At 31.5% G+C, this 12,523-nt stretch overlaps 1 protein-coding gene across 2 annotated transcripts in view; it reads right to left on the reverse strand.

Moving 5' to 3' along the window:
• The window catches only part of LOC118183017 (serine/threonine-protein phosphatase 2B catalytic subunit 2-like), an 86,792-nt gene extending 74,628 nt beyond the window's left edge, over positions 1–12,164 (reverse strand). For both annotated transcript variants that reach the window (XM_035352416.2, XM_035352415.2), the window contains exon 1: positions 11,749–12,164. In XM_035352416.2, coding sequence (XP_035208307.1) covers positions 11,749–11,797 — 49 coding nt within the window. In that variant the 5' untranslated portion in view covers positions 11,798–12,164. The remainder of the gene's footprint in view (positions 1–11,748) is intronic.
• Positions 12,165–12,523: the final 359 nt, after the last annotated feature.

A 12,523-nucleotide genomic window follows, 5' to 3' on the forward strand; every position in this document is an offset into this window, starting at 1 on the left:
CTAAAGAAAGCATGCGATTGTATGTCAAAAATGTTTTGTTAATGTCAGCATTTTAAATAAATAGCTGCTGTTGACAATTTTTCTGTTTCAGGTTAGAATAATTAATGGGGTATGTTATTGTCACATTAATTCTTTTATTGATATTGAGAAAAAGTTTTTATACTATATAAAATTTAAATCATGACATCATAGGTATATGAACCTGAACTGTCAAAAGTTTTTGCTTCCTGTTTTGACAACAAAAAAATTACTTACAAATTGGTTGTTGCTTAAAAAAAATGAACTGATTTCATTCCTATTGAGATGTTTTTATACATTTGCTTTTCAGGAGTACACAGAACTTATAAACTTTGCTTTGGTTACAGCCTGCCCATCTGGCGGGCTTGCCCACTAATGGTTTTTAATTTTGGTATTCCAATTTTTTCCCAGAAGTTAATGCAAGGCGACAAGATTCTTTTAAGCACAACTATATACAACAGGGTCTAACTACATCCATTTGCCTTTGTTATTTAATTTTTGGTAACAAATTTTACACCTAAAAATAAATATCAATATTTCATAAATATATATGCAAAAACAAAAATTATAGAATTCATATATTTCAGTTCTTTAGGATACTACACACCCTCAAGTGCTTGAGGACTGCTTGCTTTCAAGAAAGAATATTTTCATAAAATACCATAAAGGAAATTAACAAAGAAGAGTTCCAAGAAAACATCAGACAGTCCATTCAGTTTTTAAGAATAAATGAAAACTAATCAAATGCTCAGTAGTTCTAAATTTATGAACTACCAGTATTAAGAAATATGGTTTTATAAGTGAGCTAATTGCAATAAATCAATACATATGCATATTAAAGCACCCTTTTTCAAGACAGAGAGAAAACCAGAAAACCCTATATGAGCATAAAAAAATTGTAACCTTATACAAAATTTTTTTTTTAATTTTATTCATAACACAATGTTAATAAAGATATTCAGTCTAGACAGAGACTTATAAGAAAACATACGAGTTATTTGCTTAGAAGGAAGCCATCTGTGGAAAATTTAATAAATTATTTCGAATGACTGTAAATTACTCATGAATATTTTTCACCTTTCTAATTACATTTTTTCAAAATTTCAATTAAAGCACCCACAATTTAAATTTATTATACTTCAGAGTTTTTTTTTTGGGGGGGGGCGAGAGCTAATTATTATCAGTTTTCATCTCATTTTACATATTTCTGCCTGCCAGCACATTAACTTTTCCATTGTAATTCATGAGCTTCAGCAATTTACCACATGAAATCACCGAATCAATTTCTCTACCTTTACCCTGTATTATTAAGCAGAAGGAAAGACTGTTCCTAATGTCCTTCATCCTGTAATAAGAAAAGCCTTAACACGTCTTAATTTCCCATTTACAGGTCATTTACAATTACTTTACTCATTGTTTTAATGATGCCAAATTAAAGATAAAAATAGACATATGTATTTTCCATCAGAGTGGAAAGGGTTTTTTTTTTAAAGGAGAGCATGGTTAATACTTAAAAATAAGTTTATTAATAACTTACACATGAATTTTAATCACTTTTTAATTAAAACTGCTCACTTTAAAAATATATATAAATCCTGAAATATTTCCTACATATCCATAGCTGCAGTACCATTAGTTAAATATGAATACACTTAATGAAAATTATTTTTGAAAAAAATCATCCCTTTTAATCATATGAAACTTCTAATTCAAATGATATAATGGAAGAAAATCAGGAAATATTTATTTGTACTTAATGACACCTTATATTAATTTAGATCGACATGTAGCCTATAACTGGCTTCAAATAGTCTTACAATACAATTATGTTGACATATATATATATCTGCAACATGAATTTTGCTAGTTATATTGTTATCTCTATACATTCTTAAGCCTCAAATTATCCATACACTAGAAGGTGAATGAGCAGCCAACTCAACAAAACCATAGACTGCATGTCAATTCGTATTTGTTTCGCTGTGATTTGTTGGTTTTTTTTATTAGGATAGCATTGTTGTTATTGTATAAGTTCAACATTTAGATGGAAAAGATTCAGCATGAGCTTCACACATAGTTAGTTAGGATTTGTCTTAGTACGATCATTAGTTTCCAAAGACTTACTTGTTGCACACATAACAGATATTTTCCATTAGGGTTTAACTTCTTATATATCAAATTTCATTTCCCTAAAGACTATACCTGTTGAATACAGCACCATCAAAGAGTTCTTTTTTAATTAGATTGCTAAAATTCTTGAAACTAAAATCAAATTAATTGTGTATTGTATAGTAACAAATTTTACGAAATTAATTGAAGAAATTAGTAATTGAGGAACATAATGCATGGCCAGTGGCTGATAGGGCTGGAGTGATTTCAAGCCAATCAAGGATCTCAAACGATCGAATCGACACGGATGATTCAGCGAGACAGCTCTGCACACGAGAGAAAGTGTATACAATCAATACGTTCACTCAAAAGTATATCTTCCAATGCTATACAAAATGCACAGATACGACAAATGGCAAAATCTGTTATCAACTTTTAAATAAATAATAACTTTTAGAATAATTTTGTCTGCTAATGTACATTTAAAACATTTCAATATACTAGGAAAGTGACCAGTGATGAAGTATTTGCAGACTAAAGAATTAGATTATATCCTAGCATATAATATTGTTAGGGAGGCTAAAAACTCTTTAAAAGCCATTTCTGAAAGCTTCAATTTAATATTTAACACATCAGAATCGTCTGCAACAGATTGCAATAATAAACTAGAAAGACTGGGTTGTGATAGAATTATAGAGCTGCCTGCTAAAAGATGCCGAAAAGTGAAACAAATAGACGACGAAGAATCGTCTGATTATAATTTCAATTGCCTTATCAAACAATTCAAAGTTATTGTCTCTTTTATAATGTACAACACCATTTCATCAATGTAAAGTAGGTTTAAAGGGCATAGGATGTTGTATAAAGATATATCACTTCTCGAACCCTAAAACTTTTTGAATCCATTGTCACCAAACTTTTTCGAATATTTATTTATATTATTAGAGCACTATGCAGGTGCAACAATTCATAATCTTAAGGATGAATATCAGGACCTAGTAATTAAATGGTAAATACTAAAAAATTAAATTGAAAATCATTATTTTTAATCTGATACCGAGTCAGAAGGAGAGAGTGCTCTATCTATTAATGAGCATTCATCCAAAGCTATATGCAATTTTTGAAAAAAATGCTTCTTGTCTGTATATCAATTACTCTTGAAATATAATTTATATAGTAATGCGTACGCCAATGTCATTTTTGCATATAAGTTTGTACTCACCCTATCTATAATGCAAATTGAATGTGAAAGAGCCTTTTTCTTTAATTTAAAATTGTAAAAAGTAGATTAAGGAATACTATGAAGCAAGCTAATTTTGCAGTCACTGCTATTGATGAACATAGAGAAGGATATTTTGGCTACAGCAATAATTGAAGATATAACGAAGGAAATATTTGGCCAAGCACCTGGAATTAAAAAATATTTAAATAGCTAATTATGAATTAACCATTGTTTTGTGTATATAATTATTTAGTTGCTGTTATTTATCGTTATATATATATATATATATATTATATATGAAATAAAGTGTTACATTTCTGCAAAGGTATATTTTTATTTTATAAAATCACTTTTTATGATGATGACAATATGTATGATATGTATAATGGCATTCTATATGGGGGCCAACATTTTTTCCCCTGCCAGGGCCAATTTCTTTGGCCAATCTGCCAATGTGCATGTCACTAGAAAAGTTTTAAATTGCATTTTGTTTAAAAGATAAGACAACACTCTCAATATATAAAAAAATGCACAGATCTGGTAATACTGATCTTTTTGTTTGTTTGATGTCTACATTGAATTCTATAAATAATAATAATTTTTTACAATTAGGTTCCATATTTCAGAATTTAGATCACTGAAATTGCTTGGTGTGGATATTGTAAATATTTAAAAAATTAAACCCTAGATTAAACTTGCATTGAAATGTACTCAATTCTGTCATATTTTTTTGTAAGCTGCCCATGTGTTCCATGATCTAACTGAAGCATACAGGTATCCAAATAAATCCTAACAAAATTAAGTACGCTGTAATGTGAGAATTTAATTTTTTTTTAAATCTAGACTTACTTTTTAAAAATAATTCAAATGATTAATAAATCTTATCTTTGCATTTTTTAAACATATACACTAGTATTTTATGACGCACTCTGTGATCAAGCCAAAAGTGATTTTATGATACAGTATATGATTATGTAAAAAATGATTAGCACATTATATACTAGTATGCAAATAAGTATTGTATGCAAATAAGTATTGTATGCAAATAAGTATTGTATGCAAATAAGTATTGTATTGTATGCAAATGTATTATATTGTATGCAAATAAGTATTGAAAATGCACTAAATGAAAAAATACTAATCAGAAAAATGATTATCAAATATGAAAGCAGAAATCAGTTTGTCTGCTGTGCACATGCACATACTTGAGTTGCCACAAATATAAGTTTGATAATGATGTGGATTGCTATTTCGGTCAGCGTTGTTTCATGACAGAGCCGTTCGTAGCTAGTGTTTTCAGTGCCCAAGGGCAACTCCAGATTTTGAGCCCGTCCACAATCACTCAAAGATTGAAAGTGTGATCCTGCAAGAGTATCAATAAGAGGTCAATCAATGTATTGCTATTAGCCACAAATGCCAGATTCCCTAACCAGCATTTTTAAGTGACATGCAAAAATCTCTCTTCCTTCCCAGAAAACCCTATTTAGGCACATCTGCCTCCTTTTGTTATTACATTCTCCTTTCCTACACTCTGTAAGGGGTGGGGATTTTGTGTGGGGGGATTATACTTTAAAACATTTGCGAAGACAGAACTGCTATCCTGAAATTTCAGCAAACTATTAATAATTTTGTTTTGCAAACAGGCAATAGTTATCAAAATTAAAAAGTAGAGATAATGTGTTTCAGCAGCCATACAGGCATTAAAAATGAGATTATGAGGTTAAAATTCCCTTTTTCCTGAGAACGTAAAAGTACTCTTACCCTCTAGAAAGCGAGATAATTATGACTTATTCACTACTCTCAACAACAGCTCGCACAAGTGAAAAAACAAACTGCTGCATATAAAGGTTGGAATATATCATTTATCATGCAGCATGAGTCACCAAGCCAAAAATCTCAAACATTTGTGAATATCCTTATGTCATGCTTGCCGGGATGGCAGAGACATGACATAATACATTATTGGAATTTTAACCCTTTATTATATAGAAGCATGACCTTTATGTACGAGGTTGATATTATATTATACAATTTAAGAAAATAACTCCAATGAAATACAGATGTTCAATACCTTACAAATTAAATCAGCTACGCTGGCTAAAATTGAAACTCGAACACAGGCGTAAACATACTCTCGTCTGTCTCATTTGCTGGATTTTTACCCTGAGGTAGGCAGCTGATTGGCTGACAGTAGCCAGATACACGACATCTTATATTTCTCACTTTACAGAAAACACCGATTTAATATCTACAGTTTCAATTATTCATGACTATAACATCTCCCCAAAAACTTCTTAATATTAAGAAATAAACGATTTACATATTTTTTAATAACACAATACGAAAGCAGAACTGTCCATAATGGTGCATGATGGCTACATGGTTGCATTAATAGAGCTTCACAGCTACACAACAGACCCTGCTATATATTTATTCCAAGATATTCCACATTTATATATATTCCAAGAAAATTAACATAAGGATTTAGTTTTAAAATTCTAAGCTCTTAAATACATGAATTTTTATTTTTATTTTTTAAATTCAGTTTTCGAGTCAAAAATATATTAGAATTGATATCAAATAAAACAGGAAAAATATTTTAAAAAAAATTCAAACTAAGTTTTCAGTCCAATTTTCGAAAACTTTTACAAAAAAAATATGATAGGCAACTGTCTAATAACAATTTTATGTAATAATATATACCTTATAAACTTGTTCAAACAATTTTAAAATCTTAAATACATCAAAATAACAACAAACACAGAATCGAAAATTTGTAGACACAAATGATGTCCCCACCTTCCACATCTATTCACAATAATGACTCTTACACTGTCAGTGGTGCCAAAAAAAAAACTGAAACTTTAAAAACTATTACAGTCAAAAGTCTTTAATCCGGAATGATCTATAATCAGGACCTCAAAGTTACAAACTTTCTGCGCATGCGTAAACGCATAATGCGTTAACACGTGCACATATGCGTTTACGCATGCAAGTAATACATTTATGCATGCGCGTAATACGTTTACGCATGCGCGTTTGATGTACAACGGACGGTAGTATAAGCTAAGCTAAAATTATCTAATTACCTATTTCAGTTAATGTTGCAGATTGCATTGTTCCTTAATCTTCGAATTGGATCCAGCTTATTATTTTTTGCAGACTGTTAGAGCAATTTTATAAAAGTAAGCTTGAACTTTCGATTATGTCAAATAGAATTTCCGATTCTGGAGCTGCTGAAGGATCTACAAAGCGAAAGCATGTTTTGATGTCCATTAAACAAAAAGTGGAATTCCTGCAAAAAATGGATAAAGGCATGAAGAAAGTGACAGAGAGGTGATTTGTTTCTCTAATCATTCTGAAATCTGTTTATCAATTTCACGCTGCTCTGCCGGGGGGGGGACGTCGCGGCGGCCAATGAACTGGAAGTTGATCTGTCAGCACTATCCTTATCTTCAGGGCAGATTTTTTTTTTTTTATTCGGCTTATAATTCCTTATTAAATGTAATGTTTCATCTCTATGTACTTCGATATGATTTAAATCAATTTCCTCGCCATTATAAATATCACGAATACACATCAAATAGTTTTCCAGTTGCAATTTTCTAATTTCGACTAGGTGTAATGTATGCTTTACGCATGCGCGCGCTGAAAGAAATGTTTAATAAAGTAAACAGATAAATATTAAGGTTTTTTTTTTTTTTTTTTTTTTGGTAAATTTTGATATCCTTTAGATCACAATTGCACTTTATTTCATAAATTACGATTTCATATTTTTAATTGTATAATTTCTACATGCCATCTTAACAGATTTAAACTGATGATCTATAATGCGGAAAAATCAATAATCCCGAATCGCCGAAGTCCCGACGAGTCCAGATTAAAGACTGGTACAACTCTGATATACGCCCTAATTTCACCAAATGTGGATATGTGGCGATATGTGTTCTGCGCTGGTTTTTGGCGCGATTGCGTGTTGTATGGCAATCCTGTTGACGTTAAAAAATCTTTTACTGGAGTTCGTTGGTTTGCGTCATGCTCTGTGTCTGAGAAGCTAAAATGGTGGAAGTTGTTGAATTGAAGTTCGCACAAAAGGAAATATCGTCGTGGCCATCCTGTTGAGGGGCAGTGGGTATTAGAAGGTGTAGAAAGAGGTTCTGGGAGATTATTTTTAATGGCTGTGCATGACAGAAGTAGGGATTTATGATTATTTGTTATTTTATTTATTTGTGAGCCATAGTATGAATTTTCTGTAGAGTGTGTCTGGCTGTCATATAAATACGATAGTGATTACGTGGCGGCATGCTAAAGGTGGTATGAAATTGGTATTTCTGCTGTTCGAAAAAGCAACGATTCATGGTAAGTGCATTTTATTTTGTAGAATGTTATGTTCATTGTTTTTTTAGTATGAATTTCTGTCGTTATAGTTGTTTTTTTGAATTGTTTGAAATTTATTTTAGTTATTTTGTCGATTAGTGCGTACCGTCTAAATTGTGCAATTCGTAGATGTTTTTTTAAGTTGAAACAGGACGCTGTGTACATGGTATTTTTTGAAATTTATTGTTGTTATGTTAATTTATTAAAGTGAGGTGTGCGTAATTCGTATATTCGTTCGTTGCCTAGATTGTGCCATTCGTAGATATTTTTTTTTAAGTTAAAACATATTGCTGTGTACACGGACTCTTGTCAAATAATTTTGGTTAGAAACTACAATTTTGCTATCTAAATTTTTTGTTTTTGTTTCGGATTTTTAGCTTAACTTGTGTGTTCAAAATGTGGTTTTTGCATTCACGAAAACCGTGCTTTTGGAGACATTTTAGGCTTAAAGTTCGAAATCTAGACAAAAAATTTAGATAGCAATATGGCAGCGTGGAGTTTCTTGCCAAAAATGTTTGGCGAGAAATTTGGCAACTTGAGGGTGCATATCAGAGTAGTTCCAAGACTTTTGATTGTATATGTAAACAGTATGTATCCAACTGGTTACACTATGCAGTAAGCTAAAATTTGTGTTTGGAATTGATTTACATGACTAAATATGAGTATGTTACCAAATAGCAACTATATGCATTAAAGGGTTAACTTTATACAGTCAAAAGTCGTTAATTCGGACACCCATAATCCGGACCTCAAAGCTACAAACTTTCTCCGCATGCGTCACTACCTTTACGGCTGCGAATATGCTTGTGCATGTGTGCAAAATACGTTTACGAGTGCGCGTTTAATGTATAACGGACGGTATAAGCTAAGCTAAAATTATCTAATTATCTATTTCAGTTACTGTTGCAGATTGCATTGTTCCTTAATCTTCGAATTGGATCCGGCTTATTATTTTTTGCAGACTGTTAGAGCAATTTTATAAAAGTAAGCTTGAACTTTTGATTATGTCAAATAGAATTTCTGATATATATTTACTAATATGTAAAGGATCTACAAAGCGAAAGAATGTTTCGAAGTTCGTTAAACAAAAAGTGGAATTGCAGCAAAAAATGGATAAAGGCATATCGTTTGTTTAACTAAACTTTGTTTATCTTTAACGCCGCGGTGGGCGCACAATGAATTGGAAGTTGATCTGTCAGCACTATCCTTATCTTCAGGGCAGATGTTTTTATTTTATTTGGCTTATAATTCCTTACTAAAGTATTTCATCTCGATGTACTCCATCTTTGATATGATTTAAATCAAATTCCCCGTCATTATAATTTGCTTCTGATAGCGAAGAAAGTAACAGAGGTTATTGAAAACGAAAAAATTTCGATTGACAAATTAGTCGGTAGACACAGCAATTATAGGACTTGAACAGCGGAACTTTGTAACTGAACAAGAAATTATGTCTGTTTATAGAATTAAAGAGAATGTATTATCACATAAAAAATGAAGCAACTTAAACAACTTACATTGAAAGAAATGTTTAATAAAGTAAACAAATAAATATTACGCTTTTTTTTTTTATAACTTTGGTACCCTTTAGATCATAATTGTTCTTTATTTCATAAATTACGGTTTCATATTTTTAATTCTATAATTTCTGCATGCCATCTTACCAGATTTAAACCGATAATCTATAATTCGGAAAAATTGATAATCCGGAATCGCCGAAGTCCTGACGAGTCCGGATTAACGACTTTTGACTGTATTAACTTTTGAAGAAAAGCGTCAAAACAGACTAATCAGTTAAATATAAGATGTCGTTTCCGACATCTGTAAAGCCGTTCCACTGAGCATCCCAGTTAAACATAGGTTAGATTATTAAATTATGGCAAAGCCTCGAGGGCTATCTGCCTAAGGGGAGGGATGCCTTTGTGGAGGACTTTCTAAGGGAAACTGGCTCGTATACACATTACACATGCGGAAAAACCAAGAAAACACCCATGCAGCCAGCCCGTTCACGGGATTCGAACCAGTGGTGTTCAGCAATTTTACCGCTCAGCCGCTGGTGGGCCCCGAGTAAAACATAAGAAATGCATTGTGTTTGACAAATACAACAGAACACTTTAGACTTAAAAATATCTAACATTTCACTATGGTAACAATGCACTTTCTCACAACAAATGACAGCTGAAATTTTTAATAAAAATGGAAATTTAGAATTAATAGATAAAGGACACCCAGAAAGGCTTGCAATTTACCAGAAGTTTGGGCGGGACCAATGTACATATAGTCATACTTCCAATTAGTTGCAGCTTAAACCAACTTTCTAAAACTTTTATCAATATGAATGTTACTATGAGAACTGTGATACATATGGTTTAGTGTCAACACTCCCTAAAATAACAAAACACAGTATCTTGGTGTCAAACAGTTCAATCTTCCCACTGTAATTCATAGAATGAATACAAATAAGGATCCCTTTTTTATTCTGTAATTTTTTTTAAACTATGCATGCTATATTATTATTTCCCTCCTGTATCACCTCTTCAGCATTAGGCTTCAAAATAAAAATTCATTACTTTCATATGAAGGCAAAACAGACAGAAAGTAACATTTTAAATGTAGTGAACAGCATATTCTAATTATTATTAAGTTATTTAATGTTGGAGTAATTTACACTAATACACATTTTATTCAATACTGGAAATGTGTTTAACATTTATATGTGCCTCAAAATAATAGCATCACTCATACAGAATGCCAATTTTTGGGATACGTAAGATCCATGAACTTTATCTCATTACTCATACATAAAAAACTGTATATGTATGCAAACTGTATATGTATGCAAACAAAGGTGTAACAAAGAATATAACACCTCCACTACTGAAATACATTAATACAACCTAGAGCACTAAACATCATGCCCAAAATTTGAAACTGGATCACAAATGAAACTTTAGATCCACAATTTTAGGAAAAATAAAAGAATAAAAAATACCAAAAGACATACACAAAACTGAGACTTACATGAGATTAAACACAATTTATTTTATCATAAATTTACTTGCATACAGCATTTATGGTGAAAACTATGTACAAACACATGAAACTCATGCAGATGTCAAATATGTGGGTATGATATGGAAATATTAAAAAGTTCAAATACATGATACATTACAGCTATATAAGTTAAGGAGTTCATTCAGATGACAAACAAACATTTTCAATACATTAGTAAAGGTCCATGACCTAGATACTTTCATGTAGTCTTACGTTACAACACAGAGGAACAACACACAGGTACTCTGTTACAACAGAGGAAGAAACAAAATGTGCTTTTAAAGCTGACAATTATGCACAATGTAAACAGTCAACAAATGTTTCATATTGAATATCTGAATATTGAAGCTATACGAAAAACTATTTTACATGTGTACATTCACATTATACGATGTTTATGTCACAAACGCGCCCTCATTTCGTGTACTTTATACGAAATTATATAACAGATTTAATCAGACTGATGCCTTACAAAACACAAGAATATGGGATTAAAGGTAGAAAAACATTCAAACTAAACTAACCACAATTACAAAGGATTAACAACTAAATACACAAAAACAGGGAAATTACACCAAACCGATCGACAAATCATTTATTCTCGATTTGAATAACATATTAATATTTATTTATTCGCAAGGAATTGCAGATTTCTTTTCTTTTAATCGCGTTAAATTACTAACAGTATTAAAGATAAAATTAAATGACCTATATTCCTGAGACAGTAGGACAATTTAAAGGCTGGCATCGAAGGAAGCGCAGTATCGTACCTCCTACCGGTAATTTTTACTGCACGCATACGGAAAGGAGTACGAAAGATTTAAAAATATACGGAAGTAAAAATACCAGAAAATAATATACTAGGTTAAAAAATTCAAAAAGAATATCTAATATCAAGAAGTTTCAAATAACTTCACATTGGTTTTTCTGCAGCGGAGAACTAAGCCTAAAAGGGGAAACATACTTACTTTTCACAACACGTTCGGATGTGGAGAACTTTGTGTTATTCGCCGACATATTAGAATTATCCTTTTCGCGTTACTACAGACATAAACACGTAGTGCTTATACGTAACCACTAAGATGTAATACAATACCACTAAGGGTACCACAAACGTCGTAAACAACAAATTTCTTCTTGCATTTCTGCAATGCGCATAATTATTCGCGCAAGCAATCTAATCCAATCTCAAGGCACCTCCGTTCACGGAAAGCCAAAAGATTGTTGTTGCACGGAACTTATATAGCAACCACGCCTCCCAACCGGCCTTTTATTTTCCGTTATTAAATGATTTCGAACAATACGGGTTATTAAACATTACTACATACATCTATAACATAGACCAACAATTATAAATAACTGTGTTTAGAAAAACCAATATCAACATTTCTAAATTATGAAACAAAATTAATGATGCCAATAACGAGTTTCTAAAATGTTCTTTTTGAAAGCAATTCCGGATATAAAATTTGCAAGTTATATTGTCATTTATATTTAATCAGATTTTCACTTATTATTTTTTGCTTTTATCTCTGCATTTACTCGGACTTGTTTATCCTTATATAGTATAGATGTAAAAATGTGTATACTCTTCAATGATTTTTAGTACTACTCAATAACTGCTTCATGATTCCGTCTATTTTGGCGGCACTTAGTGCTCTTTCATTCTGAGTCTTTGACATTTTTTTCAAGACGAAGTGTGTTTAAGCCGAAAGGCTGACGCCGGCGAGTAAACAAAGATTT

The sequence above is a fragment of the Stegodyphus dumicola genome, chromosome 9, assembly GCF_044657685.1.
Source record: "Stegodyphus dumicola isolate Sdum_Otavi_A_Nest chromosome 9, ASM4465768v1".
In the NCBI taxonomy this organism is placed as follows: domain Eukaryota; kingdom Metazoa; phylum Arthropoda; class Arachnida; order Araneae; family Eresidae; genus Stegodyphus; species Stegodyphus dumicola.